This window comes from Lates calcarifer, linkage group LG21 (genome assembly GCF_001640805.2).
Source record: "Lates calcarifer isolate ASB-BC8 linkage group LG21, TLL_Latcal_v3, whole genome shotgun sequence".
NCBI classification, from domain to species: Eukaryota; Metazoa; Chordata; class Actinopteri; family Centropomidae; genus Lates; species Lates calcarifer.
The window spans coordinates 9,937,826-9,964,460 of NC_066853.1; the positions used below are offsets into that span (position 1 = coordinate 9,937,826).

Genomic DNA, 26,635 nt, shown 5'->3' on the forward strand with positions numbered 1-26,635 from the left:
CATGCTTCTTCTCCTGTTCTGTCTACTCCTTTAAATGTTGAACTAAAAGCTCTCTTCTGGATTCATATGCCTCTGTCTGAAATAAAACAGAACAGTGTGATGCTGAGAAGCTGCGGCTTAGGGGAGCATGTGTGTGTTTTTGTGGGTTTTTCTTTTTTTTTTGGTAACAGCAGGGGGCACTGCTGTTCTTTAAATGACAATGTGAGTCACATATGACAGTGATATGTCACTGGGGGGCTGGTTTCTCAATACAGTAGGTGTGGTAGAGAAAATTGTCACTGCAAGAGGGGGCAGGCACGTTGTCAATGGAATCATGTTACAGGTCAAGAAAGACCACAATGTATTAAGATCAGACCAGCAGCTATGAGGACATTTAAAGACTTGTGGAGGGCAGACAATGTGAGAAGAAGATGTAAGGCTGTGTAAAATTTAATTAAAATATAGGGATAATATGGGATTTTCATCACCTCAGCTCACGCAGGGCTTTAAGGGATCAAGGTGGCGTAAAAAACGAAAAGAGCATGTTTTCTAAGAGCATTTTATCTACCTAAATTTGATGTCATTTTCCTGCAATTATTATGAATGCCTGTTTAAATACACAGAGCCACTCATGCAGACAGGAGAAGCGATGAGGCATTTTGATGCCTCCTCATGCTCAACATGAGTTCCTACTGGTAACTGCTCTTAGAGAAGGTGACACTTTGAAGCCACAGGGACAACAACAACAACAGAAATTCCAGCCTTATGTTAGTCTTTCTGGTAAGTTGCAAAACAAGAAAACCACGAAGACTGAAAATGTCACTAAAACTTATGATCTAAGTCACTGGCTTCCACTTCTTGTTCTGATTAATGGATGTATTTGCGCTTCAGTGGCATTCCGTGGGTCCAAATTAAAAACAAAATTACAAATCTAAGAAACTGATTTTGTGGAAGCTTAACAGGTACATAACATAACATTTCTTTTGTGGTAGTAATAAAAATGTCTTAAGACCAACATGTATTATTTTAGTAAATGTGTCAAATTAACAACTGTAACAATGGAAACTGCTGTTATGTGCTCTGAATGTCAGGCAACTGTGGTAGTACTCATCATTTTCTGACTCCTTACCCCTAACTGTCATATCTTGGCAACTAGTACTTTACCATATGCCCAGATATAAACTCAAATATTTGTTTGATCACCAAAGTACACTTGATGGACAAAGAATCTGACTTGGAGATCAAATTTTCATCCAATGTCAGACATAGTGTAAATAGGTATGGGAGACAGAGGAAAACGAGAGATGTGTGTATAGTATGTATACGTGTGTAACAATAACTAATCGCTCTGATTTCCGATGGTCATGAAAGCACCGTCTCACTGACCTCATCAGGTATCCCAGAAGCCTCTCCACCAGGAAGTGGTATGCCGGAGAGGTCTCCGGTTTTGTTTTGACAATGATGGAGGAAGAAGAATTTGAATTTGCGGAGGATTTGGAGGCTATTTTGCATCTAACCCCGGAGGTGCAGCTAGCCATTGAACAGGTAGCCGTTTGAACTCTATACTGTTGTAATTTTTTTTACTTTGCCGCCGGTCTCGGTAACACACAGCCAGCTGTTAGCAGGCTAACCCATCCTGCGGGCTCCCTGGATGCGACACTGCTGTTTCATTACGACCGCTAGCTATAAAACACTCAGTTTCTAAGCATATTAACCGCGTTTAGCTAAGAGAAAAGTTTGTAAGATAGTTTAAGGCTTGGGCTAACTTTAGCATGGAATGATGTTTACGAAGCTATCGTTGCCTGCCGGATAACACAGCACCTGTGTTACTCAACAATATGTAATTATATGCAGGTTGTCAGCAATGGTTTGCTACATTTGCATGTTGCAAGTCATCCCAACATGCAACAGATATTCAGTGAATCGGCCGTAACTCTGACTGAAACTTGTTTTATGTTTTGTATGCTAGGTTTTCCCCAGCCAAGACCCACTGGACAGAGCAGACTTTAATTGCTGTGGAGTACATCAACACACTGTTCCCCACCGAGCAGGTGCAGTCAAGTGACACACAAACATCTGCAGCCAGGCTTACACTCGTTGTTTTAGTGCACTGACAAGTTTTGTGTGTGTGTACGTGTTTACTTAGTTGAGAATTGTTTGTGGTTTACATAAAATGACAGGTCTGTTATACAGCAGACATTTGACCAGTCGCAGTAGGAAAAGTGCAGGTGTTACTAGCAGTATACTTAATATTAACATTGACCCTGGTGTAGTCATTAGTCCCAGTAAGCTGTGACAGTGAGCCAACATGCACAATAACAGGATTCTGAATCTGGAGCAGCTAAATTAAATTCTGTCACCACAGATTTTGTTATTTGCTGCTGTGTTTTTCCTGCTGTGAAACGATAAAATATCTTAATTGAAAAAGGCTGGCTAATTAATAAATTGGAACTTTAACTGCGGATGGGTGAAAATTTATTTCACTCATGTTTTACTTCACACAACAAAAACAAGCATTATGACCTCTGGAAAATGTAACAGATGGAATACTTATAGGGACTATAGCAGAAATTGATTTGCAGTCTTAACCTTGATTAGGCTTTTAGAATCAAAGTAAACCAACTTCACAAACCGTATAGAAAATAACTGAACAGAAAAACAGGTTTTAGTTCAAGTAGTATGCATGTGTCTATGTGTATGTACTGCACATGCCAGTGTATGCATTGGTATATCTGAAAGTGTGATGTCTGTATGTATATGTATGTACTGTATATGACCATGTGTGTGGCGTGAATCCTAAATGATTGCTGCGCTTTATCTAAAAAATAGTATTAAAAAATGTAAATACCAGATTCAATTTGTGTGTATGTATACACCATCTCCATGAGGGGTCACTGTGACCCTATAGCTTGTTCTTATATGTCGTAGAAGGCTTTCCAATAGTATGCATGTATTTTCACTCACTTGGGCTTTATGTGGGACAAACAGGTGAGAGATTACACCTGTACTGCATATGAAGTGTAGATTATATATAACAAAGTCGTCAGTTTTTTAAGCACAACTGCTGTAAATGCTAGAAAGTATGCCTTTTTTGTTTCAATAGCACAACACATGAAACAGCAGGATAAGCTACTGAAGTTATATAATAAGAGCGTATGTTTGTTTCAACTTTAAGTTGAAAATTGTGACTTTAGGGATGTTTGAAAAAAGACTGATTTATATTTTCCTGACTGATTGTCTTCATATTTCTGCTCAGTCCCTGGCTAATATTGATGATGTGGTAAACAAGATCCGTCTGAAGATTCGGTGAGTAGATGATGTAAATTATATAATGATACATATTTTGTTGTTTTTTTTTTTTTTTTTAGTTCACCCTCAGCATGACTGACATTTTGTGTCACATTTCGCAGGCGTCTGGATGATAATATCAGGACGGTGGTTAGAGGCCAGACCAATGTGGGCCAGGATGGCAGACAGGTGAGTTAAGCTGCAGATTACATTTACATACTGTTCATGCTCACTGCCATGCCTGTTCATCTCGTGTGGTGTTCAAAACAGCATCCCTCTCCTCAAGTTAGAGTAGTGCCATTGCTTGCTCCCAACCCAGACAAACATGTTCCTCCCCCTCTCCTGCTCTTTCCTTTCTCCACATTGCTTCCATGGAAAAGGACAAGATGACTCAGATCCATTCCGGCTGCTCAAACTGCCCCTCTTTACGGAAAACACGTCTGGGAAATAGATTCCCGTATGTAAATACTTAGATTTCTTTTAAACCCAGGCATTTTGAGTCTTTGCCTTTTCTTGTGGGAGCATGACGGAAAAGAACAGCCCCTGCTGATTTAATCCAGGTCCTTGCGCTGTCAAGGAGTTGTGGCTTAAAGGGAACGTGACACCTGATGGGTGAGCCCTGTATGTTCTGACCAGCTGACATGATTAGGTGTGCGTTGTCGTCAGGGTGTCTGGCCCGGTGGTCCCGTCTTTCCCAGTTAGCTACCGTTTGGTAGCAGAAAAGGTCTAAATCCCCTCCAGACCAATAACATTTTACAGTCACACACAATAATTTTAGTTTATTTTTCCAGCCCCTCAAAGCCATTTCAACATTTCCAGAGGGAAAAATCCTTTCTGCAGACGGAAAGATGAAGAGGTGTTCATTTCAAGATGGCGATTGAAACATAAAGACAGCAATAGAATAAAACCAACAGGATCAGCAATTTAGACATTTCTACTGTTGACTGGACTCAACTCACTGAGCTAAATGCAATCCCCAGGTTGAAACCCAAGATGGTAACATTTATAGAGGAGGATGGAGAGAGCAAGACAGGAGGTGAGAGAAAGTGGAGGAGGTCTGGGGAATGATTTCCTTGCGTTTTTTTTCTGTAGGGAGTTAGTTAGTAATATGCCGCAGGACTGAGAGTGTGGAAATATGACCGTCTTGGTAGTCAGTCCCTGGCAGCTAACAGAGCTGGTATTTAGCGTGTCAATGGCTGTGTTACTCTTAACAAGTTATTGTTTTTCTTGTCCGCATTGTATTGAATTTATTACACATGTAATGTTTGTCCTTTAATTTACTGTAGCAGCTGGTACTGTGATTAAAGCTTTGTTGTTGTGGGTGGTTCCAGCCAGTGAACACTCAAGAAATACTTAAATGGCTGCTGCATCACATTATGACAGATGACTGTGATGCATTGTGTCCACTGGCAGAGACAAACTCATAATGACATGACTTGAACTTGTGGGAATCTCCTCACCAGTCTGGCCGTGTTGGCAAATGTGCACAAATGTACATGCACACGCACACACAAAGTATCTGTATCTGGCTCTAGTCTGCCAGCCAAGTGTTTCCGACCACACACAGCTACCATTGTACAATGTTCTTGCCTGCCCGTTGTCATGGCACTGTGGATACCGCTTGCACACCTGCGCCACTGTCCAATATCATACTGCTAATGAAGAGGTCATCTTCCATGTGTCAGTCTTTTTGCAATGAAAATTAAGGATGTGAGAGTGTTTTGGTTGGGTATCAATTTGTGGAAGTCTGAGTCGGAGAAGCTGATTAACAAGACCAAACATTTTTCAGCAGATTCTCCCTGCCATTCGCATTCATGTTAATTGATTGCTCTTCATTCTTTTGTCATAGTGAGCTGCTGTGCACAACAGTTTACACATGCACATACTCACAGTGTCACAATTTTATAAGGAGCGTTGCTGCTTGCAGAGGTTCACAACCTCGTATTTGTTGTATTTCTTCCTGTAATTTCGACTCTGTGTTTCAAAGTCCACGTTTTTATACCACACTGAGCAGCTGTGATTTGTTTGGTACATGTGTGCTCTCTTTATGGCCATTGTGGTTTCAATAAGACTACGTTAGAAAATACAGTGTCGGGTGGTTTTCCTATAGAATTGACTTTAATGTAAATATTTAATGTTAATTTAGAAAATGCTGTTTTAGTTTCCACGCTCTCAGCTTCTCAGAGCTCTGTCAACTATACTGCTACAATACACTATTCTAAACTGTCACTGTCTTCGTTCTGTCTCCTAATTTACAGTTTTGCAGTGTTTATAACTATCTGCTCTGTGTATTTGTATTTCTCTTTTAAAACAATCTGGGTCACACTCTGCAGATTCAGCCTGTGCCTCAATTATGTTTAGTGACTTTTTCGGTATAGCTTATCAAATCTGTCTATTTCATCATCTACAAACACCAACTGTGCCAATATTTTATATTGAATATGACAGGGAATGAAGCAAATATGGAATACTGCAGCTGCAACATAGTAGCATACTGTTACATGCTATTTATAACAGATTGCATTAGAAGTGGTACTTAGCTATGACAAAAGATTTTTTTTTATCTTGAGGAGTGATTTTATACAAAGCATTTCCTGGGCTATTCTTTTCTTTGTTAAGTGAAACATTCCTTTTTGTAAATTGTCTCCCTGCAAATGTTTACATGAAGCTCAGGCAATGTTCCAACTGTCAAAATAACCCTCTTGGCTTCGTCTGATTTATTGTCTTTGGTCCTAAACTCAATAGTGCCATTTAATATACTCTCTACTTTTGAAAGCTAAAGTGATGTCTGTCAGAGGGAGGAGTGAAGTGCATCCCACCGTGTTCAAGCTTAGAAGAGAAGCTCCTCACTCCTTTTTTTAAACACATTAATACCACTTAATGTGTCCTATGGAACATGTGCTGCTTATTGCATGTTAGGGATACGCTGGTGTGCATGTGTGCATTCTCATGTTTGTGTGAGAGCAGATAACATCTTGGGCATGGAGGCGCCTGCTGGGCAGTGGTCTCTCTCTGCTTTCCTCAAGGCTAAATACAGGAAATGAGTGCTAGGAAGCAAGCCAGATTAACTCAGCTGAGTCTGCATGAGCGACAATTGCAGCCTTGAAGCTTCTGGCCTCTTCTGCATGCACTTTGTTTGCTCAAGATGTCCTCCAGGGAACCTCTTTAAAGATTCAGTGGCACTCCCTTTCTCCTCACTCTGAGATCAAAGTGTAATCACATAACCTGCCTCCATGTTTCCAGTTAATTTATGCAATCACCTAACAACCAAGGGGTTTTATGAGGCATAAAAAGAAAGAACAATGCATGCAAGCTGGAGTCAGCTTTTGCTCATCTTGAATGAAGACTAGTCACTACTTAACCCAAAGAGTTCCAATTTGTTTGGCCTCCATAGCATATTATCTTTACAGAAAATCACACACACAGAGAAGATGATGTTTTAGCTTTGTTTAAGAACATTCAGGTTGAAACTTCCCTCAGAGGGTTAAAGTCAAAATGGTTTTGTTGTGACTTTATGATGTAGTCATATGGTGTCGTCTTGACTTTGACTGTGTCTCCACAACAGTGTCACCAAGCACTGCTCTTTGACACCACTCAGGAAGGAAAATTAATCCTCTGCTGTCACTGCAAGCTGTATTTATGTTTGTGTGTGTGTATGCACGTGCACAGTTTTTGTGTGTTTGCTCACTCGTTGTCCACTTGTTTCTTAGAGGTGCCTGTAAAAGTGGTAAATTCCTTGCACAGCTGGTGCCGGCTGTTAGCATTCCATGTGTGCATGTGTCTGTGTGTGTGTGTGTATGTGTGTGTGAGGAGAGTCAAAGTTGTGTCTGCAGTGCCGCCACAGCATCGGGCCAAGTGAAGCCAATTACCTTGGCATCAGATGTCAGAGCAGAATCTCTGTTTAGGACGATCAAAGAACAGCTGCCATGTCAGATGATGGGGAAATATTAGAATAGCACTTAAGCTATCTTACAATTGTATCTATCAAGTGTTATCTAATCCGGTCTGGCTTTATAGGCTGTTAAAACTGCTAATGATCTCTTTAGCCCTTATAGTGACAGCCTTTATGCAGTGCTTAGCCTTATGGACTGTATGTCATCTTAAGACATATCCATGTCCAATATCTAGATAGCTTGTCAATTAGGCATCCAATTAGTCTGTTTGACTTTGCCTCCATTCTAGAGCTGGGAATAGACAATAGCAGGATAATTTTTCACACAGACCAAAGCCAGTAGTGAGACCAGACAAAAAAAAATCACTCAGAAATCTGACCCAGGCTTGCACACCACAACTGACACACAGATATTCCCTTCACCCCTCCTCCTCACAACAGAAATTTTTAGAAGCGTGCTTTTTTTCAGGAAATAAATTGAAATTGTTTGTTTTATAAATGGGTCGATTCATTTTAATTAAAAGCAGAATAAGAAATAAATCAGTTTGACCATTAGCCGTTGACAGGGTTTCCATGATCTCTGCACATGAATTTGTGGATAAAAGAAAATCCAGACTTTCGTCTCTTTTGTGTCATTTTTGATATTTCCAACAGACACCAGAAGGCAGTTTAGTGTGCATTTGTCAGGCTGACTCATTCGCAATCAATGCACTGTAAGCTAGAGTCTGTCCAGGTCAGTGTATGAATACACAGTGAGAAAGTTTAACTGTAAGAAATCGAAATGGAGGAAGAACTTATTGCCTTAAAGACACAGCAGGTAGAAAACTGTAGATGTCGACTCAGTGGAGCTGTGCCATGCTTTCTTTAGTCAGTATGTGAGAGTAAACTGAGGGAGTGGGGGCTCATCTCTGTGTTCCTCTCAAGGTTTTGGTCAAACAGTTTTGTTTAGTTTTCCATTTTTCCTCCACTTCCTGCTGCTGTTTCTGCTTCGAGTGTTATTCTGACATTATTAACAATGTGCTGAGCTGGGCTTTGGCCTCAGGGACCCAGATTTTCAAGCCTGCTCAGACCACTGATTTGTAGTATTGCCCACTCAAAAAATAAATACACACACATATGCACATTCTCACTGTTACTAACACAGTAGTTAAAAAAGTGTCTCTGTTGTGCGTTTTAAATTGCTCTTTTTGTTTTCTGCAGGCATTGGAGGAGGCCCAGATAGCCATCCAACAGCTCTTTGGTAAAATCAAAGACATCAAGGACAAGGCAGAGAAGTCCGAACAAATGGTATGTGTATAAACACACTGACACACACAAAGGTGGCTTGTTGAAGCTTATCAGTGACATGACCCAAGCACAGGGGAGATATGACCTGTATTCTCCCCTCTGTTACATTAGAAGACAGGGAGAGTTATTTAAAGTAAGGGTAATGCACCTTCCATGTGTCTGTCTATTACAAGCAGTGCTGTGTGAGTGTGTTTGTCAGTGAGAGTCAGAGGAAGGCCGGGAGGCTGGGTGACTAGAGAAAGGATGGGGAGGGGCAAGCAGACCCTCCCTCAGGAGGCATGTAGGAGCAGTTATTTCTCAAACCAGCGGGTGTGTTGTTCATCTTGCTCTATTTCTCTCTATCCTATTGCTCTATCCAGTGAACAACTCGTCTTACATTTGTTCACCTACCAATTCTTTTCTCTTTCTTTGTCTTTCTCTGTAGACTAGCCTGTCTGACTTGTTTCTCTCCCTGCACAGGTTAAAGAGATTACAAGGGACATAAAGCAGTTGGACCACGCTAAGCGCCACCTAACTACATCCATCACCACCCTCAACCACCTGCATATGTTGGCAGGGGGCGTGGACTCTTTAGAGTGGGTACAAACACAAAGACTCACACCAAACACCCCAAAAGACTCACACACTTCACAGTCCCCTAAAGCTTATTTGACCAAAGTAAAGAACTTAAAGTTACGTGTGGAGACAGTAGTTTTTAGATGCACCCATGATTTTAGAATAAAGCATTAGTTGCTGGCAGTACAAGACAGATCTTCAAATCATTGGCTGAATGATTTGAGAGAATGAGTTTTATTGCAGTGTGATCTGTTTTAAGTCGTGTTGACAAAATCAGTAAAAGCTGCTACTGTGCACAGTACTGCAAAACAAGAAGAAAATCCTGTATAGATAGACAAAACCGCAAGGGCCTTAAGCATCTTAATCTCTAAAATCCATATTCTTCTGCATCCTATACCTTCCCTGTAGTGAGAAACAGTTAAATTGATGCTAGGCCAATAAGTAATAGAAATAATTGAATAGAATAGAAATAGAAATAATTCATGTGTGTTATTTTCTAGAGCCATGACCAGAAAGAGGCAATATGGCGAGGTGGCCAACTTGCTGCAGGGAGTGGTCAATGTGCTTGAGCATTTCCACAAGTACATGGGCATTCCCCAGATCAGACAACTTTCTGAGAGGTAACTAATACACACACACACACACACACTCACTCACCAGTGTGCATACATAAGGTTATTTCATTACATATTTTCAAGTATACTTTCTTTGAGTCTACCAGTTGCATTGCAGAACCTCTTGAACACTAGAGGTTTAGTGCCTTGCTCAGGCTCAGTTGGGTTGCTTGGTGAGCAGCATAGCTGTAAGAAGAGTTCAATACCAGTAGCCAGTTCAGAGCTTGAGCTTTCATTACAGCTGAAATATTCCACAGCTTGTCAACCGAACTGTTGAAAAGTGGTTACAGTATTTGGCTGGAGGTATTTTGCGTATTACATCCTGTTTATGCAGATATTCACACACATACACGCACAATCCCACACATACAGGAACACACAGGAAGGAAACACACTGAATAGGGTCCTGTTATGCCAGCATTTCTTCCATAGTCAGAGATTGGGGACATATTTTTCTGAGGGTGTGTATCTCCATGTTCGTGCTTTTCGTGTGTGTGTGTGATGCATTTATTACACTATGCACTTCAGCTGGTTGTTTGTGCATGTTGTATTAACTGTTTATTTAGGAATGTTTTTTTCTCTGTAGAGTCATACCAATATCTGGATGTTTAAACACACACACACACACACACACACACACACACACATAGACACACACATCACAAAGTGCATTATTATGCTGTTGTTTCCCGCAGCTGATTAAATTTCCATGTTTACTGATGTTGTCCAAGAATACCAGAATCAGTTTGGGACATGTTGGCCAACTAAGGTTCAAAGTAGTGTTGATCCCCCAAAACAAGAAAGGATGACCTTCTGTTCTGTTTTGACTGAGGTGTGGCAGACAATGTTCATACCAAATAACAGCTGCATGGAAGAAGTGACTCTGCTGGAGAAACAGATGATCGGAGAGACACGGGGAAGGGAAAGATATGAAGGCGGGGCAACAGCCGGACACAAACGGTTAATAGAAAAAGAAATGACTACTACTCTGTGAGAGACCTGGACAGATTTGGCACATCAGCCACCACAGTGTTACAGATAGCAGAGTGACAAGAGACAGATGCACAAACAAGCAACTGAATGTAGCGTGACGATTAAACATCAAATTAATATGATAGCAAAGATGTGACTAAATGCAGTCAGTGCAGCTGTCACCTTTGAAAAGAATTTTGATCATTTTTTAATAAGCCTTTTCCTTGTCATCACCTAATGGTTTTTTCACTGTCACAACGACACTACTCAACTGTCACACAGAGAGATGCTATAATTGGCTGTGTACAGCTGCACCATGTGCTTTGGACAAACTTGGTTGGTTTCTGTCTGATAAAGAAGCTGCAGACACTAGATGATTTAGTAAGAAAAAAATCTGACATCAGCTTATCAGGGTGTGAGACACAGCTGAAACAGGAGCTGCAGGGCAGGGCAGTGTGTGTGATAATAGACTCACACCAAGTAGTCCCCCATGAGAAGTGGATACTTAGTCAAGAGTGAGTGCTTGAAATGAAGGCTACCTGTTCAGTTGGCATCCAGCAGTGACGCCCTTGGGTGAACACAGACTCTCAGAGGACTGGACAGACTCAGCTTGTAGACCTCATTATATAAGAGTTTCTCTTCTGGTGCTTTACTGACCAGAAGTCAGTGTATTCACCTTCATAAAAATAGAAACATGCACAGTAAGACACCTGCAAACTTGTGCACTGATACTAGATTGAAAAACATCTGCTAAATGTACAGAGTAATTGGCTGTGACAAGTAATGGTAACAGGTCTGCTAGACACTTGGGAGGTGCAAGTGTCTCTAATTAAGTTACTGTATGAAAAACAGTTTTTAAAGTTTGAGTGAAAAACACTTGAAAAACATCACTGCTGTTTTGTCAGCAAGAAACTTGAGTGTTGCAACTTGACAGCTTTAGATTGACAGTTCAAATTTGACATTTAGCTGATTGAGGAAACAATGTTAAGTTCATTGTTATTGTTTTTTGTCCTATTTAGAGTGAAAGCAGCACAGAGTGAGTTGGGGACTCAGATCCTGGCAGATTTTGAAGAAGCTTTCCCCTCTCAGGGCTCCAAGGTAAATATGTTGTAAAGGAATCTGGGTTTTTATGTTTCATTGTCTTTTTTTCTAGACAAATTCCTTCCATTAACCTCTTGTTTACACATTTGTCTTGTCGCTCTCCCGTGCAAAACCTCATGTCCCAACTTTTATTTCACAATCCATCCAGAGAACAGGTGGTCCCAGTAATGTGCTGAGAGACGCTTGTCTGGTGGCCAATGTGTTGGACCCTCGCATCAAACAGGAGATCATAAAAAAGTTCATCAGGCAGCATCTCTCAGAGTACCTGGTGCTCTTCCAGGAAAACCAAGATGTGAGTAACAAACTTGAATTCCATATGTACAAAGTCATATCTAGCTACAGTAAATGTATAGAGTACCAAATTCAAAGAGGTGGTATCTAGATGTTAATGGCTGTGTGTCCTGCCGTGTTGCTCAGGTTGCGTGGCTGGACAAGATAGATCGCCGCTATGCCTGGATTAAGCGGCAACTGGTAGACTATGAGGAGAAATATGGACGCATGTTTCCTGAAGAATGGTGCATGACAGAGCGTATTGCTGTGGAGTTCTGCCACATCACCAGGTAAACACACGTACAATAAATATACCACATGAAACAAAGCCATACTGGCTTAGGCTATGAATTGTATGTTATGTAATTCATCTGTTCAGTGAATGTTGGATACCTTGTCTCTGCCCAAAAGAAAAGGAAAGAAAGAAAAAAAGAGAAATTCAATTAAACAGGCAGAAACTGAGAAAATTGGTTGTAGGACTTTTCTGCATTATGAAGTGAACCACACTGGTATGGCGTGCCTGGCATGAATCTATGATTTGGTGCAAGTTTCTATGCAGCTGACGTAGGTGGCCTACATGAGCAGTGACCTAGTGTCCACACTTCTGAGTCTTTTCCCCTCAGATACACAAGAGAAGAAAACAGTGGGCATTATTTGTTTATTGCTCCAGGCTGCAATTTCCAATAAAAAAAAAGAAAAAAAAACATCTGGCAAAAATCATAGTGTCATTAGAAAAAAGCCTGACACAACATGTTTTTGCTAAATAAGACTACAATTATTTACCAGCAAGGATTATGTGAAACATTTTGGGATGTTAAAGCATCAAAATCAAAGATAATAAACTCAAATTAAATTGTGTCCATTTTTCTGTGTGTGTTTTTGTGTTCCTAAGGGTGGAGCTAGCCAAAGTGATGCGAACACGAGCTAAGGAGATTGAGGTGAAACTGCTTCTGTTTGCCATTCAGAGGACCACAAACTTTGAGGGTTTACTGGCCAAACGCTTCACAGGATGCACTCTGACTGACGCACCTGGAGTGAGAAAAGCACACACACACACACGCACAAAACACACACACACATATGCTGAACAATAAGGGCCTATTGGCTTCAGAGACTTTAAATTATTCTAACAGAAAGAGCACAAACACTTCAGAAGTTTAAGGATAGAAAATTAGATCCTAGATTATAACTCCACCTTTCAGTGACACCTGTTTTGCAGTATGAAATGTCATCCAATCACAGCATCCTCCTCCAAAATCTCTGTCATGTGGCAAGTTAATGTAAAAGTAGTTTACACTTTCAGGTATGTTTTGTTGTAGTCTAAGCAAAATGACAGTGTTTCTTGATTTTGTCTGTGCCATAATCACACTTGTATTCTACGCGCACACCCACACACACACACACACACACACACACACACACACACACACAGTACTCTTGGTGTCACAGCCTGACATAACCTTGTAATCCTGGTCACGTTGGTGTGTGGATGTGGAAGCAATACAGAGAGAATGGACAGATTATAAAGGGCACGATAAGTTTTGTTGGGGCACAACTAGGCCAAAGTTGTCCAGAAGTGATAATATTTAGGCTACACAGAGGCTCTTTTGTCTTCAGTTCAGTTTACACACATGTCTGTTGGGTTCTGTAATTCAATCAGGGATTTGGTTGAGTGGAATTTTATAATTGGGGGTGAAGTTTCATTAGAGCCTCCCATGAAAGGTTCTGGATAGACATGGAGACACAGTGATAACTTTATTTTGAAGAACATCATCGATAATGTTACAAAAGCAGTTCCTTATCACCACAGATTGCTATAGTGGGAGTCTAACCCCTTACAATGCTAAAGTTCTGTGTTTTTACAGCAAAAGAGACCAGAAAGCCCTCTAGACCCAACTAACCCCTTCCTGGAGGACGAGCAAGGTGAAGATATGGGCACAGAAAAGGATGAGGATCTGGCCAAGGTAAGTTGATCTGCAGTGACCCCATCTGACTTTTCTGCAACATAAAAGGACTGTCAGATATTACTTTGAAGTGGAGCTTTCCTGAGGCCAGTTAAACTTAAACTTAAAAAAGGGAATATCACTGGCTCATTTACTCAAGGCAAACCATTAGGGTAGCAGCCTTGTTTAAATATTGCCCCATGTACTCCCCGAACTTATAATCATACGCCTGTGTGGCATTAGTTTTAACACAAGATTCTTGCCTGATCTATTTGTTGTCTTGGCTGAAGGATAGGCGTACCACTTTTGAGCATATAGTGCACAACAGATTGTCCAAGAACTGAGCGATCTGTTACTTCAATAATCTACAATACAAACCTTAATTTTGTGTTATTGGTCAAGTAGTTCTATTAGCTATATAGTATACACTTAAATTGCCAGTTCATTAGGCACACCTAGCTCAAACTGCATCTCTCTAATATAACATCCCCACAATGAAGGATAGACTAAATAAATAGAAACCTCAGTTTGAGCAAAAGCTGAAAAGTATAACCTTCATAAAAGTAGGATTTATGGCAGGGCTGTTGTATTAAACTGTATTAGTTATAGCTAAATGGAATTGCTTCCATTTCTATTGTCACATACCTTTTGCTGACTAAATAGGAGGCAATCTATAAATGAATAATATCCTTTTTTCCTTTGCTCTCACAGCCCAGGAAGCCCAAAGCTCCGGATAACCCTTTCCATGGCATTGTCTCCAAGTGTTTTGAACCTCATCTATACGTCTACATAGAATCCCAAGACAAGTGAGCAACACACACTCATACAAGCACACAAGGCCAAATAGCATTGTGGTACACAGACCCAGAATCAGGAGCAGGTTGTGCGTAAAGCTGGCACATGCATCCTTTTTCCACTGCCCACTCATCAATCAGATCCCCCTCCTCCCATTCTACTTCATTGCCTCCTCTGTCTTTCCATCTCTTGTTCCTGTACATGCCTCTGTCTCCACTGTGGCAGAAATGTTTCCCATTAGCTGCACGACCACAGACGCTGAGAGAAAAAGAGAGGGAGGTTGAATAAGTGCTGCCGTAGCAGATCTGCCTATTTTCATTCCCACCTCTTTATTTTTTTCTTTTTGGTATCCCTTCTTTGGTCTCCTTCTTTTCTATGTAATTTGTATGTCTTCATCTCAATCTCTTGCTCTTTTGGTTTTTTTAATCTCCCTCCCTTTTCCTTTCATTCTCCTTTTCTGTTTTCCTCCCGCTTTCACCTCCCCTTCCTCTTTCTTCTACCATCATCCTTCACTTCTCTCCATCAAAACCTCCCCTCCCCCAGTCAGGGTGATCACTCCTGAAACCGAACACAGTCCTGGGACTGCTGCGCTCGCATGCAGCCCCTGGCTCTTGGCTCTCTGTTGCGTTAAATGCTGTTTGTCTGTCCAAGGGAACGAGACTGACCTATTCTGCAGCTACAACCTAATTTCAGCTCTGTCCAAAGGCCCTAAACAGGCAACGGCCAGATCAGCTTGTCCCCAGTGGGACATAGCAGGAGAGAACAGTGGCCTGCTTGTTTTGTCTTTGGCTTTAGTTCCAATATTCAGTAGGACTGGGCCACACCAACTGACTGTGGACCTGTTGAATGTAGTACTGAGGATTTTGATATGCTTGGAATATTTTCTCCTGTTTATCCATCTGGTTCTCTGTCTGTCTGTCTGTTATTTTATCCTTTCATTTATTTATTGGGGTTACAGACCAATCATGTGTTTTTAATGTTTTTATTTGATTCTTTTAATTCCTTTCATGTGCCGCTAATCCAACCATCCATGTGTCTGTGTGTGTGTATGTGTGTGAACCTGTGTGTGTGGGTTTGGCTGTACGTTTTTGGGCATCTGCAGGAACCTGGGCGAACTGATTGACCGGTTTGTGGCTGACTTCCGAGCACAAGGCCCACCCAAGGCGGGCACAGAAGAGGGTGGAGCAGTCCTGCCCAGCTGTGCTGACCTCTTTGTCTATTACAAGAAGTGTATGGTGCAGTGCTCCCAGCTGAGCACTGGAGAACCAATGATCGCCCTCACAACCATCTTCCAGAAATTCCTGCGAGAGTACGCTTGGAAGATCCTCTCTGGAAACCTGCCTAAGTAAGACTGGTTCAGGCTTGGTTATTTAAACAGGGGAAGTCATACTGTTAACATGGAACTAGGGGTATTTGTGGTTTTCAGTGAGAAAACTTCACCCTGTGGTAGAATTAAAACAAAGAGACAATCAGTGTAGACATAAAAGGTAAGCATTAGCTCGACATTGTTATAAGGTGCTGAATCAATGCTAAATGTTCTCACATTGTCAATTTGAACTGCTTCAGTACTCAGCCACTTGCTTACTGGCTTAAAATGCAGCCGTGTCAGTTTCTGAAGCCAGTACGGAAGCAGCTTAATACAAACTGTAGCGGCCAGTGGATGGTGGCTCAAAGACAGCCTGACTGATTTGAAGGGACAGGGAAAACCCTCAACTTCTCTCTTCTCACTTGAAACACAAAGTCATTACAGTTTTTCCACAAGTTAAAATCTCAGTAGGGGATTTGACTCCCTCTACTCTGTGACCTGGTGGTATTTTCAACAAATACCACGAAAAGGCCAAAACCAACAATGAATCAATTCTACTAACAAGTACTGTATGTAAGTTCCAGTTCTCCTTAGATCTCTACTGTTTTACAAAAACTATTAAAAACACATCCTTCAGCCACATTGTTGCACTGGGTGACATGTTCCTATATTACAACGAGCAGGGATAGTGTTGTTTAGTTTGAGTCAGTCCCACAAACACTGTCCTGCTGACAATTCTCACTAGCTCACTAGCACTCACTCACTAGTATTTCTAATATTTCAGCAATTTGTATCCATGAGAATCATTACATTTTCTGGGCAGTAACACAAACACAGATTTATTTAGGATTAACTTTTCACAAACAAGCATGTCACGCCCATATTTGTTCATTCTTTTGCTATGGTGATGGGGCTGTTTAGGAGTTTAGTTTGAAACTTAATGTCTTCAGTCCTTGCTGTGTTTGATGGATTAGGATGGCATGCTATGAGGGATCTGGAGTTGGTTATGTTGTGGCAAAGCCTAATATGCTACCAGCAAAAACATCTCTGGCTCATTGGCCACATTAGAACTCATCACTGGCTGTGGTGTACTTACACACACACACACACACACACACACACAGAGGCGTGCTCTGTTTCTGTCTCAGATATGCACGCATGCTAATGACACACTTGCGTTCGCTGACTAATGTATACCATATTCTGTGCCGTAAACAAACACTCAGTTAAAGATGCACTCAGATGCTTTGCAAGTGCGTATACTTAAAGACACATGCAGACATGCTTGTCCAATGTGGTGTGCTGTGAATTGGTTTTGCGAGGTTTTGAAAGGGGCCCCTGAAAGGAGCTTGAACTATGTTGTGGTTTTACCCACATGTCTCTGTTATGACGTTTCTTAATGACTGGGTCGTCGCTGAAGCCTAATTGGCCCAGCATCCTGACACTTGCGTCTGCTCGTAGTTATGCCTGTTGTGCCTCAGTTACTAAAAATGGCTTTCCGCACCTGTGGCTTAAATGTGTTCCACAAAGAGTGTTTTCTTCTTAAAGTTTATAGCAAAGATGCCCTACATTAGCCAGGTTTAGGAAAGACAATACACAGCATCTTGGTGTTCATCTCAACCTCTGAACCCCTTAATTCACCCTGTAACTAATGGGCATAGAGTAATTTATGATAATAGTAGATATTTCAGTTGCGATCAGCTGAGAGACACAAAGGGCAGATTTTCTGTCCACAAGTCAAACTCTGCGAAGGACATGTAAAATATATTGCCGTAATGTACTGATTGGACCTTTAAGCATTTTCCCCACTGTAAATTAAACATGTCTTTCTTGTCTCTTTCTGCCTCTACCTCTCTTTTTTGCTGCTCTTTTTCTCCCTCTCCTCCCTATTCAGGTCCAGCAGTAACAGTGGGGGTCTCACCATCAGCAGTCTGCTGAAGGAGAAAGAGGGCTCAGAGGCTGCAAAGTTCACTGTAGATGAGCTGTGCCTGATCTGTAGCATCCTTAGCACTGCGGAATACTGTTTGGCTACTACACAACAGGCATGTACACTCACACACGGATGCATAGCCCTAGTTGATTTGAACTAGTGGTCCATCTGCAGTGACAGTATATGCAAGGGAACATAAAATCATGGTGGTTACAGACTTATTGACTTATGTTTCATCAGTGTGGAACTCACAGTGGCAGTTAAGATTACAACACAGCATGAAATATTTCATTCATGCTGTTTTTTTCAAAAACACATACAGCTATTTTAGGTCAGTAGTTTAAAACTAGATCAGCCCATAATTGAAAGGAGGTGTGCTAAGTAATAGAGCTTTTATGTGTTTATGTGTGTGCATTCATGTTTTTATGTGCATGTTTTCCAGTTGGAAGAGAAGCTGAAGGAGAAAGTAGATAAAGTCTTGATGGAGAGAATTAATTTGACCGGGGAGATGGATACATTCAGCACGTAAGTGACAATTACAGAATAGCAAAAAATAACATACCTTATATTACGTGAAGAGTATTTTAATGGTGTCACAAATGTTTTCTCAGTGTGATCTCAAACAGTATCCAGCTACTTGTTCAAGATCTCGATGCTGCCTGTGATCCTGCTCTCACTGCTATGAGCAAGGTTGGACACAGTTACACACTCACACATTCACCTCATATAGTTTTTAAGATACTGGAATCTAACACTGCTGCATTTGTTAAAAGGGAAATGAACATTATCATATTTTTGCTTTTTAAAAGATACTCTCTTAGATGCCATAATAGATTGTGGATGCCTTTGTAGCCAATCATTCAGAAATTTAATAATTTCCACATCAAAAGTATGTCTTTGTTTTTTATATGTAATGCATTTAAAAGGATTGTTGCATACATCTGTACTGGTGTGTAATCTCTGATGCTGAAGCTTCTCCCTGTCCCTCATCTCTCCCCCGCAGATGCCGTGGCAAAGTGTGGAGCACGTGGGTGACCAGAGTCCTTATGTGACGTCAATCATCATGCACATTAAACAAAATGTGCCGATCATCAGAGACAATCTGGCCTCCACCCGCAAATACTTCACGCAGTTCTGCATCAAGTTCACAAAGTACAATTCATAAACACGTTTATACTCACTTTCTCTGTAAACTGCATTTAAAGGTTCCTAAACTTGATATATTTGTCACCTCCCTCTTTTCTTAGTTCTTTCATTCCCAAATTCATCAACCACCTGTTCAGATGTAAGCCTATCAGCATGGTGGGAGCTGAACAAGTAAGTTTAATTCTTGGTCTTCTGTCCCAAAGCTTCATTTGAGCTGTGTTGTGAGTCATGTATTACATCAGAAAAATACATTACATTCCTTATGTGCAGTGATATACATGTTTAATCTTGAATAAACTTGAATTTCTTGTGTATCTTACCCCACTAGCTCCTCCTCGACACCCACTCCCTGAAGACGGTCTTGCTGGATTTGCCCTCTATAGGCTCCCAGGTGCTCCGCAAAGCACCCGCCAGCTACACCAAGATAGTGGTGAAAGGCATGACCCGTGCAGAGATGATACTTAAGGTGAGGAGGAGGGGTCGGGCTTCATTAATGCAAACGAGACTCTATTCAAATGCTTTGCAGCTTCCAGATATAAATCTGTATAAGTGTGAAAAGCACCCAGTCTAACTGTCTTCTGATGAATGTCGGAAAAACACTCAACCTTGCTCCTAAAGCCAGTAGACATTAATTTAAACAGTTTACCTTTAACGTATAAACTCAGAATCAACTTGCAACTTTAACTGATGGGTTTTAATGCAAACCTTAGTTCAATTCCAAACAAAAAATAGTTCAACTTAAGCGTGTTATCAGAGCAGCTCAATCTTTATGGGACACTTCAGATTTAATGACATTTAACTTGAGTGGCTAAATTCATACTGACCATTTTTACAACCAAAAGCCTCAGTTTCTGACCTTTAAAGGATCGGAACTTTAGATAGACCCTTTTGTGTGAGTGAGTTTTCTTTATCTCTTGTTTGCCATTTAACAGATTTAATGTTGAAACTCTGACATATCCAGTCAAACATGAGCTCTGGTGTTGATGTTAATACTTCACAAAGAATAGCCTGGCACAACCTGCCGCTGACTACTTTTTCCACTGATTACGGTTCCATCGTAAGAAGCAGCAACAGACTGAACAAACATTTCTCATTTAAGTGTTTGTGGTTTGACTGGCGAGCCAGTATTAAAATGTTTGCCTTGAGTCACTAGAGCAGATTATCTACTTAGAGTTTATTTTTGGGCAGAATAACCCTTTAATTGTGTCTTTAACCCCACTCACAATAGCACTTTATGAGCATGTTTCCATAAAATAACCCATCTCACATGAGGTAGGAAGGGAACAGGAATGGTGCTCATGCACTGCTGGTTTAATGAATGAGAGACGGGCCAACACAAGACACATGCACACACACATCCTTTAACACAGTATGTGGTTGACCCCGAGCCAGTGGAAAGGTGTGAGTGACTAAGTAAATAAATAAATGCATGCAACCATGCGTCTACTCACGAAAACACACACCCACTCACTCAGTGTAACATATTGTATATTGGATGTTGTTGTCAGTGTGGAGAGCAAACACAGGATTCAGCCAGTTAGCCTTGCCCCAGAATTACCTTATGGGACCCTAGAGGACAGTGGTATGTGGCTGCCATAGATTAACCCCACCCTAATTAACTGTCCCTGGAGTGTACAGAAATGCACACACACACACACACACACACACACACATGTCTGCCTGTCCCTTGATTTCCCTCAGACTCCCAGGAGGCCTTCTTTCCTTCCTGACATTATCACGGTTGGACTGTCTTGATGTTAATAGCCAGTGTGACCTGCTTTAATCGTGCTATGCCTGCTCTGCCTTTGCTTTGAAAAACACTAGGTCAAGAGCAGACAGTAAAATACTTAAGATTTATGGCATAATATTGTAACCAGTCTTACACCCTGCCTTAGACTTGAATTTTGTTTTTGATGTTGTCTCAGACATCGAATGTCAAGCTAAGCCCTTTCACCATTTCATATTTGTTTGCCTTCTTGGACTGGTTTCTGCTGGGAAGCGCACTCTTCCATATGGCCTGTGTAAGGCCTGTCTTTGTTCCCTGGAAACATGCCCTGAATGTATATAGATGAATTTCCACTCATCTGCCACACATTAAAGGGGCTTTCACATTATAGAATTATAGAATGCATGCACATCAGCCCACTACTGTCTGCTTTCTCTGAATTTGACTGCCGGTAGGCCCCTACAGCTGGAATGTGATCTATATGGCTTCTGAGAGCTCTCACAAACGTAGCTGACACTGCATGAAGGCTTATGAGTGATTCATGCGCATTACAATGACAGAAGAGGACAAAATAATCATTGTGGAGACTAGAAATCTGATACTAGAAGAAATATAAAAGGGAAAAAAAAAACAAAAAAGAAGAAAAATTCAGTAATTCTTATGAAGATAGACAGATAATCAAATTCTAACAAATTTTAAAAGGAGCAGTAATGCTGCACAAGATTATATATAAATAAGATACAGCTACATATTACATTATACCCCTGGTAGCATAAAGGCTTAAAAGGGTGAGTTTTGTGGATTGTATCCCTCTAAAAACAAACTATTGTGAAAGAAGCCCACAAAGATTTCTTCTGTGAATGTCTTTGAAAGAGAGAGCCCATATGAGTAAAGAGAAGCTTTTGTATTGCAGCCAGCATTTTAGCAATCGACTTTGTGTAACATCAAGGTTCCTCACAGGTAATTGCTTCCACCTTGGGCTCAGATGGAAGCTTCTGAAAGACAAACCCATCCAGAGGAGGTCAATATGAGAATTCCTCTGCCTAGCCTCAACAATAGTTTTAAATTACACTCTGATGCTATGACTTGACATTAAATCTGGCTTACCCCCTCCAAGAGGCTGCAGTACACTGGGACAATTGAAGGAGCACTTTAAGGTTTCAAAGCTCACTTCAAGCATGTAGCCCACCATACAATTCATTGTACATTTCAAATAACTAAGCAGATTGTAAATTTGAGTTTGGACTAGTACCCTGGAGAATTTGTAAAAATTGTCCAGGGGTGTGGGTAGATGGATAGATCGAGTACTTTATTCATCCCAAATTGCAGCAGGAAATTGGTGCGTAGGAAAAGCATGTGTTTCTACACACTTAATCTTTAAATTAGTTGCTCTAATAATTATCTAATATACAAGCTGGCCATCTTGTGAACTCATAATCCCTCTATCTCTGTTGTTTCTTCAGTGATCTGCTATTAAGCAAAACAACAGCAATAATTACTCACCAAATGTAGGTTAGGGTGTTTGGTGTTTAATTGTTTGTTGATGTACAAAGCTCCTTGTTTTTTAATATTGTGTCATGGTTTGAGAGTTGATTTAATGATCTCTTACTAATCACAACTATCCTGTTGAAGTAATTGTGACATAAAGCATTAATTATTTTCTTTTATTTATTTATTTATTTATTTCACTTTTACTCAGGAGCAGTGAAACAAGCTGTAAACACAGTATTGACATATTATCACCTTATAAAGTTGTTGCGTGTTAGCAAACAGTTGCCTATTTACACCCCTGATCCCTCTAATTTATCTAGCACACACACTCTAACATAGCATTTATTTGGAGTTTGTGGTGTTGAATCCTGAGGGAAATGTGTGGCTCCGTAGCTGCCAAATGCTCCACAGTGTTCACTAGCTATTTGCTAACTTCTCTCTGCTGTTTAGTGCTGGACAGGTAGTGAACACTGGGTTTATCAGGACTTTTTTTTTTTTTTGCTGGAGTGGTAAGACTGAACCAAAACAATAAAGCCCTGTGTCATAAAACCAAACAATGAGCAGGAAGATGCTAAAATGGGAGAGTTGGATGATAATTCTCTGTGGGTTTGTCACTTTGAGTGAGTCCTTTCACATTACCCACAGTCATTTGGTCCATTGTTGATAGAAAGATTATGATAAGTGCAGCTTTAAACTGCTGCAGTATTAAGTTGCTCTTCAGTTCATGGAATAATATTAGTATTAGTAATAGTATTTTTTTTAGTTTCCACTTAAGTGAGATCCTCTAAATCTTTATAAAGGCTAGCTGTCAAATTATCTACTTGAGTGCTGAAGATGAATACATTTGGGTTGTCTGTCATGTGAGCCAGAGCTCAGTTATGTTTCAAATACATAGGATTCTTTCTGTCTGTCTGAGACGGCCTCTCCTGGCCGGTGCGATGCCTGTGAGACGTGGCTGTTTTCCACACTCTTCCAGCCCAGCCCACCATAGCTCCAGCCCTCTCTTCCCTACCTCTGAAGTTCTCTTCTGGGGAATATTTAAAAGGCAACCCCCCATCCCACCCTTGTTCAGCCTGAACCCCCCACCCCCGTTTCTCTCTCCTTTTTAATGCCAGTTTTCATTCTTAAACTCCCTCTCCCCCTTTCTTTCTGTTTTTTACAAGGTCCCTGCAGGCCTTTCCCTTGGCCTGACTCCAGGACAGTTGCTAAGTAAATCACTCAGTCAGCAGGGCTAGTAAGAAAGCAAAGAATTCCACACAATCCTGAGTCTTTCATGCCTGCTCTTTCTCTCCTGCTTCTAATGCCTCCACTCTTCCACTGTGCAGCTCACCTTTGTTGTGTATTTTACCTTGAGTAAAAACAGAGCGTTAGAGCACGAAAGAATAGATTGGGTCTTTTTGAAGTGAAGAATAGGAGAAACATTTGGTGAGATGGTCCCTGTGCGCACGCGTATGCATGAGGTTGGAGGTGGGGGTCTGTCAGCCATGTGTTGGTCTGCCTGCTTTGTAACGGCTGCAAGAAAATGCTATCCGATCCACGTTTTCCACCCAGTCTCTATTGTTGGAAAAAAAAGCAACCAAAAGAATCGAATCCAGAAAGACTTGTGCCCCATTAAACTTTTTCTGCCTGCTTTTGACTAATGCAGATTTTTGCCCAGACTCATTATACCCCTAAAATAATTACTGGTGAAGCTAATTCTTGCCCACTCATGCATAGAGTAATTGGTGTGTAAAAAGAAAAAAGAGTGAGGAGTGGGCTTCTAAATATAGAACCATAGTCTCGACTTTATGTGCAGCCAGAACTACTTGGTTCTGTCAGTTGCACCCCCCCCCCTTTTCCCCTCATTCTGGGCCATAGTTGCCCCATGTGGGATCATTTAAAGCTATCTTGGGTCACCCCATGTGGGTACACAGGAAAGGAAGGGAGGGGAGAAAACCAACATTAAACTCTACTTTTCCGCAGGTGGTGATGGCCCCACATGAACCACCAGTGGTGTTTGTTGATAACTACATCAAGCTCCTGGCTGATGGCAATCCTGAGACCTTCCAGAAGATCCTGGACATGAAGGTCAGTTGGTTTGATCAGTAATTTAAAGGAAAAATTCAGAGTTTTGAGAAATAGGCTTATTTGCCCTCCTGCTCTGAGTTAGATGAGAAAATACCACTTACCGGTACTTGTGTATGGTTTAAAGAAATGAGATATAACATCTTAATTAGTGAGCATCAGAGATGCTGGTTTGCAGATTTTGATACCTTTGGACAGAGGCAGGCTAGCTGTTTCCCTCTGCTTCCAGTCTTCATGCCAGCAAAGCTAACAAGCTGCTGGCTCCAACTTCAAACTGAACATACAGGTACAAGGGTGGTATTGATCTTCTCATCTAACCAACTGCAGGAAAGCAAATAAGCCTATTTCCCCATCTGTCTATTTATTGCTTTAACATTGCAACTTTGCATCTTCTCTCATTTTGCTTCTGTGACCTCATCTGTTATCATGTTCTCTCATAAGTGCCCAGATTTTGTCTAACCTGTCATTGTTGTTTTTGCATTATCCTCTTGTATTGCTTACTAAGAGAGATTTTTTAATAAACTGTGATTTCCCCTGTGTTCGTTTGTACTTGGGTGTGTAGGGTCTGAAGCGCAGTGAACAGAGCAGCATGTTGGAGCTCTTCAGGCAGAGGCTACCCACTCCACCCTCCGGGGCCGACGGCGGCCCTTCTCTGTCCTTCAGCGCCCCCACCCCTGAGCAGGAGTCCTCTCGTATCCGCAAACTAGAAAAACTCATCAAGAAGAGACTGTGAACAGACACACACACACACACTTGAAATCGCATCTTGAAAATTAAAGAAAAAAGGCTGCAGGACGAGATCGTCCTCACTTCTCTTGCTGTCATTCATCTCAAAGACTTCACGCTCCATTTGGCCACTGTGGAGAATTACAGAAAGAGCAAAACAAGTTGACTGAATTTTCTGACTGACAGTAATATGTACCCAAGCTGACGCTGGATTATGAAGAAACTTCTTCAACTGCTACTTGCTGTTGCTACATATGTCATTTACTTCTGTAATTTCCCACCTTTCTTTTCATGACACTAATGTCTCAGCTTTGTAACATTAGTACATTGTTGCACCATGTATTTGCACTCACAGAACAGAATGAAGTGCTGTTAACTAAATTCTACTCAGAGAGCCACTGGCTGCCTCTCTGGGACATAATCCAGGATAATCACAGGCAGCCTGATCTTAGTTAAAGTTTTCTTAATATAATGTGCTTCAAGGATAACCATAGCTTTCCTCAGTTAGTTTGATTTAAAGTGGGGAATACTGGATTGAAATTTGTGTGCATCTCTGCCATCCATTAAAGTGGACATGGGTCATAGGTGTCGGGATTGTTTGTGTGAACGGTGACCTAAAACGAATCACTGATGGGTTTCTGAGTCTGGGACAAAGAGGATCTTTGGATTTCCTGCATCTACAGTGAGACATGAAGCCATCTTTGTCTTGGCATTAAAAATCTCTGTAGGTTAATTTGGAAATTAGAACTGAAATCTTTTAACTTGGGCTTTTGCCTAGAGAAAGGGGGAATAACGGGGGTATATACTGTCTATACAGACAAAAGTGCATGTGTGCAGTGTTTTTAATTTTATAGTCCAAAGCTTTCTTTGATAATTTAATCTTCTGCCTCTTGTATTGACTTTCAATTGATTTTTGTAGAAGCAAGAGTGTCCATTTATCTAGTCATTCAACATCAATGCAATTGCAGGCCAAATTACGAACTCCACACTTTAGAAAAGAATATCTTTTGTCATGAAAATGCACTGAGACATGACAAGATGGCTTTGTCTCAACACTTTGCAACTCGTCCTCTGGGTCTCTGAAACTGCTCCCCCACATATCTTCAGTGCTGTCAAATACAGTACATCACAGTCTGTGGAAGAAAAACAACACTTATTTGCAGTCTATTCCCTGGTTGTAGTTGCTGATTTTGATGCCAGTGCCTCTCAGTTTCTCAAGTCCTTGTGGATCAAATAAAATGTAAATGCTTCGTGTAGACATTCCTGCCTTCAGGTACAAAATGTTACTTGTTTGTATTGTCTGAATTGTGTGCTACACAGGCAATTGTTGAACACTATTAAAACGTTGCCACAGATTTCCCCTCTTATGCTTCGTGAAATGGGCGTAGACTGTTTCAATTTGCACATTTTGCACAATACCAGGAAAAAATATTAACCTGCTTTTTTTTTTTTTTTTAAACCAAGGTCCAATGTTGAATGAGCGGCTTTGGAAATGTTCCCATGACTGGCTTCGTCTCTGGTTGCCACTTATCCTCCATCCAATCAGCAGC

At 41.0% G+C, this 26,635-nt stretch overlaps 1 protein-coding gene across 1 annotated transcript; it reads left to right on the plus strand.

The window, feature by feature from the left end:
- Positions 1 to 1,379: 1,379 nt before the first annotated feature.
- vps53 (VPS53 subunit of GARP complex) lies at positions 1,380 to 26,440 on the plus strand. The gene is given in 23 exon segments (XM_018684385.2): positions 1,380 to 1,524; positions 1,949 to 1,990; positions 1,992 to 2,030; positions 3,236 to 3,285; positions 3,390 to 3,456; positions 8,360 to 8,446; positions 8,906 to 9,021; positions 9,502 to 9,621; positions 11,607 to 11,685; positions 11,837 to 11,980; positions 12,106 to 12,248; positions 12,851 to 12,992; positions 13,824 to 13,922; positions 14,613 to 14,707; positions 15,799 to 16,041; positions 17,897 to 18,044; positions 18,375 to 18,457; positions 18,544 to 18,622; positions 18,936 to 19,084; positions 19,180 to 19,249; positions 19,407 to 19,544; positions 24,258 to 24,362; positions 24,922 to 26,440. Coding segments are annotated over 23 exon segments (2,496 nt in total). The 5' UTR covers positions 1,380 to 1,437; the 3' UTR covers positions 25,093 to 26,440.
- Positions 26,441 to 26,635: the final 195 nt, after the last annotated feature.